The sequence below is a fragment of the Arvicanthis niloticus genome, chromosome 26 (genome assembly GCF_011762505.2).
Source record: "Arvicanthis niloticus isolate mArvNil1 chromosome 26, mArvNil1.pat.X, whole genome shotgun sequence".
Classification (NCBI taxonomy): Eukaryota; Metazoa; Chordata; class Mammalia; order Rodentia; family Muridae; genus Arvicanthis; species Arvicanthis niloticus.
In genome coordinates, this window is record NC_133434.1 from 9180971 (window position 1) to 9187207 (window position 6237).

Here is a 6237-nt window from a genome sequence, read left to right on the forward strand (position 1 = left end):
CAGAAACTTGACCAGGAAGATGGTTAGGGAACTTCTGTAAAGTCTACCGTCTTTCCTTTCCGTGGCCATCTCCTCTCCTGTCTTCTCTTCCTACTATTTACAAACTTTCAAACACAAGTCCCCTCTCAGACAAAGAGAAACAGTTCTGACTTCATTTACTCCTTTCCCTGTCTGCTACCATGCTTTCTTCCTCTGCTTCCTTCCCTATCTGCGTACCAGTGTGTCCGTGTGGAGCAGGACGCTTCTACTTCCGGGAGCACTGAAATTTGGGGCCTAATTGATTCTGGTAATTAATTTGTTCTACCTGCTAGATCAGATCCTACTGCAGCGCCCCGAGGATTAACACTTGACTTTGCAGCACCTCCACTAATTATCTAATAGCATGGGTTGTGGGGACTCAGTCTCTGTTAAAACACTTTTGCTATTAGCGGTAGTGATTGGAATTGTGATGACGACTAGATATCAACAAATTAGAGCTTAAAAACGGGGAGATGGAAGAGAAGTGGCTTCTTTTAATTTCCCCGAGTTTAACATCAATAATTAGAGCAATTTTCAGAGATACGAGCCCAAATTACTCCTGCTGTTCTGTAGATGATCACCTTAATTTTAGCAAATTGACTCCAGGGAAATAAATGTGACGGATTAGAAGAAGACAAACGGGGGGGGGGGGGGAAGATTGGAAGGAAGAGTAAGAAAAGAGGCAGAGGAAAGAGGTAGGGAAGAAAATCCAATGCAGTGGCTGGAACTGGTGATGTAGCAGAAACAGCAGAGACTCATAAGACTGAAGAGAAGAGCAGCCAAAAGGGTGGCACAGGGAGGGTTGCTATGAACAGATTTAAAATGACCATGTCATGTGGGTGATAGACACAGACCCCCCCATCCATTCCTTAAATTCCAGAGAAAAAATCGTCCGCCTGTCCCCCCCCCCCCCAACAATTCAATCATCCCTGCTGTCAATTTAATCTAACTCTCGCAACTTGGTGTAGCAGACAGACTTCATCTTCATTTCTTCACTTCTCTTCTCCTTTTGCTTTCGATTACCGAGAAACTCTTTAAAAGACAACGAGCTGGCTCAGACGCTTGAGTAAGTGCTTTATCCCTACGCTGTTGGGACTCTTTTGGTGTTCTAAGAGGCAGGTTGTTAAACAACGGTGAAAAAAAATTCATTTTCTTTTAAGAAGACGGAACACGGGAAGCAGCTCTTCCCGTTGCAGAGGAGGGGTAGAAATTGGGGTCGAGAAGTCTTATAGGAACCCAACCCATTTGGGCTCAGCGCTCCCCGCTTGGCTAGACGCTTTCAGCACCGCGGACAGATCCCGCCCCGCCCCGAGCCCACCTCACCCTCCCCTCTGCCTCTGCAGCCTCCCTATTGGTTCTCCGGGCTCCCCTCTCCAAGCTGCCAATTCTCCAACACACAGAACCAACCTACCCCGGCGCTGGAGAGGCAAGAAGACAAGCGCCGGGGATAGCCCAGCTTGGTAGAGCTGCCGGGGATCTGAGCCTGGGCGATCAGGAGCAGGTGCAGCCTCTTGAGTAGGCCTGCCGGGAAGCTGTTTGCTTCCTGCACTTTGTCCGGGCCCTAGGCCGCCGTGTGACAGGCGCTCTGCAAGATGAATCTCAATTTCACTTCCCCTCTCCATCCGGCATCTTCTCAGAGGCCCACGTCGTTTTTCATCGAGGACATTCTGTTACACAAGCCGAAGCCGCTGAGGGAAGTGGCCCCTGACCACTTTGCCAGCTCTCTGGCCTCTAGGGTGCCTTTGCTAGACTATGGCTACCCCCTTATGCCCACACCCACCCTCCTCACCCCTCACGCTCATCATCCCCTGCATAAGGGGGATCACCACCATCCTTATTTCCTGACCACCTCAGGTAAGTAACAGAGGCCTCCAGGAGTAGGGAGCGGGCTTCTTCATCTTTTTTTTTTTTTCCATCCCCCAGAGCAGAGACTATATTCGTCTCGGTGGCCTTTCTCTTTCTGTAGCAGTAGGTTAGGGACACGGCTGAGAGCTCCCTTGAAGCACACCAACAGAGGGAAGCAGTTTCTGGTCACTTCACAGTTTGTGTAACTAGACAGGGATTGTGTCTGGCCAGAGGCAGCGGGAGTGGATAGACATAGACGTGACCATATTCCTGGTGGGCAGTGTTTGGTCTTACTTCTATTCTTCCGGGCAACTTTGGCTCATCCCTCAAGGCCACTTCTAAACTTCCACCACTTCAGGAGGTCCTCAACCATCTTGTCCCAGGAAAATCCCACTGAACTTTCCAGTGCGGGGGAGTGGGGGTGAGGGAAATGAACAGGCTTCGCCTGGCCAGCTCTCTTCCGCTAGGTTGGGTCTGGAACATTTGCGGATTCTGCGAGGAGACATAGAAATGAAGGAGGGCCTGGGGGTAGTCAGGAAAGGTTCAGGACAGAAGAGAGCTTCGGTTCTCAGTTCTGGAATGTCCTTCACTTCCAGTCTGTAACATTTAATTCATAGCCAGTCTGCTTGGCTTCCTTGTTCTGGCCCAGTTGCTGGAGTCTCTGGAACCAGGTGCTGAAGTATTTTAAATTTACTGTATGGCAAGGAGGATTGGTAAAGTAAGACTGGGCCTGGACATGCCGGGGAATGTCTGGGTCGCGTTCATTTATTTGTTTCTTTCAGTCTGCACGAACACGTTCTCCCCTTGTACTTCCAGCTCAGTCATAGAGAGAAATTCTTCTAGTCCAGGCGCTGAGCACAGTAGTAAATTGGTTCCAGTGGGGGCTGAGGGAAGGGAAGCAGGCAATGTATGAAATATAGGCACTCAAATCCAGGGAAAAAAATGCTGAAAGTGCAGGGCGGTAAAACCCACTCAAAAGCGCTAGGCTAGTGAGGAGGTCTTAAGGCTCGGGTGAGATCAGCATTGCTCCCTGGTTTTGACAGAAGGCTGAAAACGGACTCTTTTCCCAGCACTGGCGTTGGGCAAGATCCATGGTGCTGAAACAGCTTGATTCCCCCCCCCCCCCCTTTCCTGGGCATTAACAGATCACTGGTGTCAGAGGCCTGGATGCTTGGGGCGCTTAAAACACCGCTTAAATCCGAGAAGGGTCGCGAAATGGGAGCACCCTTCCCTGATCGCCAGAAAAAGGCGCTCCAGCTCTCCTGATCGGAAAGAAAGGATTTAGGATCAGGGTCTCCTGGGTGACACTGCTACTGACAAGGAAATGTCACGGGCCAGCGCCACAATTTCTCTGGCTATGCGTTTTTTACGCTGTTGTATTTGGTTGCTGGAAGGGTGCGTGCGACCGGGAAAAAGTGCTTTTTAGAGCTGAGTTATTTACACCATAGCGCAGCACTCGGTTGTAGGTGGACAACCCTGGTCCAGCTTCGGACTTTTACGAGCAAGGTTTGCAAGGCCCAACAGATAACTGGGAGTGCGTGCAGGCTCTGAGAAAGTTGCCCAAGGAAGATAATTTCTTGTTTTTAAAAAGGGCTTCTAGATCTTCGATCTATTTTTCTTTTGTTTTATTTGCTGTTTTTAGTATTTGTATTTTGGTATGGCCTTCTAGGAAAAGATCTCCAAGCATTATTTTGCGGTTCATCTCCCTGCTGTCCTAGGGTTACTGAGAGATGGGCTTCAGGAGCTTTGGGGAGAGTAGGAGAGAGTGAACGCCGGGCACCGGAACGCGGTGGAGCGGGGAGGATGGAGGTTGCTTCCTGCGAATGCGGGTTCTGTCCTTCAGACTGCTCTTGTCTCTGTAGGGATGCCGGTCCCGGCGCTGTTCCCTCATCCACAGCACGCGGAGCTGCCCGGGAAGCACTGCCGCCGCCGCAAAGCTCGCACGGTGTTTTCTGACTCGCAGCTCTCCGGCCTGGAAAAAAGGTTCGAAATCCAGCGCTACCTGTCGACCCCGGAGCGTGTGGAGCTGGCTACCGCTCTCAGCCTCTCTGAGACTCAGGTGAGCAGGAGCCGGGAGGAGGTCCCGGATTCTGCGTCCTGCTCTTCTCCCCTCAACTCTGAAATAATAGTTCCAGAAGGACCAAGTAAATATGATCCTCTCTCTTCGCTGTTCAGGATGTTCCGAAGATCCGACAGAACTTATACCCAATTTTCACATTAGATTTATCTACTGGCCTCTGCTGGGGAGGAAAAAAAAATCACTTTGATTCGGCTGTCACTTCCAAGTCACACTGTGATTCTTTTTATTTCCCCTCTACCTTTTCTCCTAAGGGTGTGACAAGCTGGGTTAGAGAGGTTCTTGTTTGTGGAGGAACTTTAACAATTTATTCTTTGTTTTGTTTCCGGAGACGGTTTTCACTGTGTAGCCCAGGCTGGCCCAGAACCCAATCTTCCTGCCTCAATCTCTGTGTGTGGGTTGCCAGTTCACACCACCACTCGGTGCTCCTCTTCCTCCTCCTCACGGCTTCCCCCTTATGTCTTATTTCGGTCAGTGTCTCCTGCCGCAGCAAGTCTTCCCGGGTACCCCAGGGCTCCCACGCACTGTAGTGTAAGTCTCTCTCTCTCTCTCTCTCTCTCTCTCTCTCTCTCTCTCTCTCTCTCTCTCTCTCTCTCTCTTCTTTCTTTCCTTCCTTTCTTTCTTGACTTCCAATCCACGGGTCCGTTGGACCCGGGATTTAGATGTCTTCATCACAGTAAAGGAGACTCCAAGCACACAGCGCTTGCCGCTCTTCTGGAGCAGTCTCTCCTAGAATTCAGCCTAAAGGGACAATGTGTGACTTAATCAAAACGCGAGGCGACCACGGGCGGTAGGACCGAATTCAGTTCAGTAGACAGAGTGCCTTTTTTTCCCCTCTAAACTCCACCAATCACTCAGATCTTTCAGTCACCGTTTGTGTGACGAATGATGTGATCTTGTTTGTCTCTCCGAAATCAGGTGAAAACGTGGTTTCAGAACCGGCGGATGAAGCACAAAAAGCAGCTGAGGAAAAGTCAAGACGAACCCAAAGCCGCAGACGGGCCTGAGAGCCCCGAGGGTAGTCCCCGTGCTCCCGAGGGCGCGCCCGCTGATGCTCGGCTGAGCCTGCCCGCCGGTGCCTTTGTGCTTACCGAGCCGGAGGACGAGGTGGACATTGGAGACGAAGGCGAGCTCAGCTCAGGGCCTCACGTGCTCTGAGTGGCCAGGCTGGGAAGGGAAACAGGAGCGAGGAGGCCGCGGGGCCAGATCGGGTTCTTCCCGGGAGGGAAGACTCGCGGAGACTCTAGACTGTTCCTGCGATCTGGGCTGGAAAAACGAAAGGCACTCACTCATCAACTTGCAGCCGCCAGCGACTCCCTTCCCTGACTCCGATCCCCGTCCAACGCGTCCCCGTCGGGGATCACTAACTTGATCGCTGGTTCCTGCGGCCCCGCGTCTTCAGCGCCCGGGACCTGCCCAGTGTCGCTGCCCAAACTAGCAGCTGGGCTAGAGGCCGTACAATTCAACGGAGCGCCCCCGGCCCCACGCGCTGACAATGCAGAACCCCTCCATCCTCACCAGCCACTTGTCACCCAGCTCTGTCACTTTGTCCTCTCCACCCAAGCGGTCGCTCTCCCTAAAGCAGTTCAGTTGACCACAGATAAAGAAAGGGACCAGGTGTCTGGGGATTATGCCGCGATCCAGGCAGAGCCACATCGGATTCTTTAAATTCTTCAGTGCCCTGACTGTGTCGTTGGCGGCAGTTGACGACGTCTGCTCGCACCCCTATCGGGACCCCCACATCTCTAATTCAACTCTTTAGGGGAACCCCTTCTACTGACTGCGCTTCCATCCTCTTGGTGTCCCAAAAGTCATCGGTGCGCTCGGCGTCCCCGGGGCGCTTGTAGCGCTGGTGGCCGGAAGGCTCCCACAACCCCCCGCTCGCCACAGAACCGTGGGCAGAGAACAACTGCAGCGCGATGTCTGCTTCCTGAACGTGTTGCACTCCCGTCCCGCAACCCTTCCACGTCCCAAAGACTACAGAGATTTTTAAGTGATTGTCCTCGGGTTGTTTGTGGACGCGCTCACTTCCGTGCAGTGTTTTAGCAAGGCTTAGGCTCGCGACGAACGCACTCAAGCGCCTTCCGAATTAAGGCAAAAGGGGAAGTGGGAGCGCACCTGTTGGGGGCGGGAGGGGGGGTGGTGGACATTGAAGCTGTCACTCGTCGCGTCCCTCCTCTCCTTTGCCCCGAAGGTCTTCTATTCTCTTACTAGGTCTGCAGTCTATTTAGCTAATAAAGGACTTGTGGGGCAAAAATGAGAAAGAGCTTGGGTTTCCGGGAAGCGTTTGTTGTCGA

General features: G+C 52.3%; 1 protein-coding gene across 1 annotated transcript; it reads left to right on the forward strand.

Moving 5' to 3' along the window:
- Nucleotides 1–1483: 1483 nt before the first annotated feature.
- Nucleotides 1484–6005, forward strand: Bsx (brain specific homeobox). The gene is made up of 3 exons (XM_076924538.1): nucleotides 1484–1872; nucleotides 3726–3922; nucleotides 4859–6005. Exons 1-3 carry the CDS (start codon nucleotides 1611–1613, stop codon nucleotides 5096–5098), a joined length of 699 nt encoding a protein of 232 aa, XP_076780653.1. The 5' UTR covers nucleotides 1484–1610; the 3' UTR covers nucleotides 5099–6005.
- Nucleotides 6006–6237: the final 232 nt, after the last annotated feature.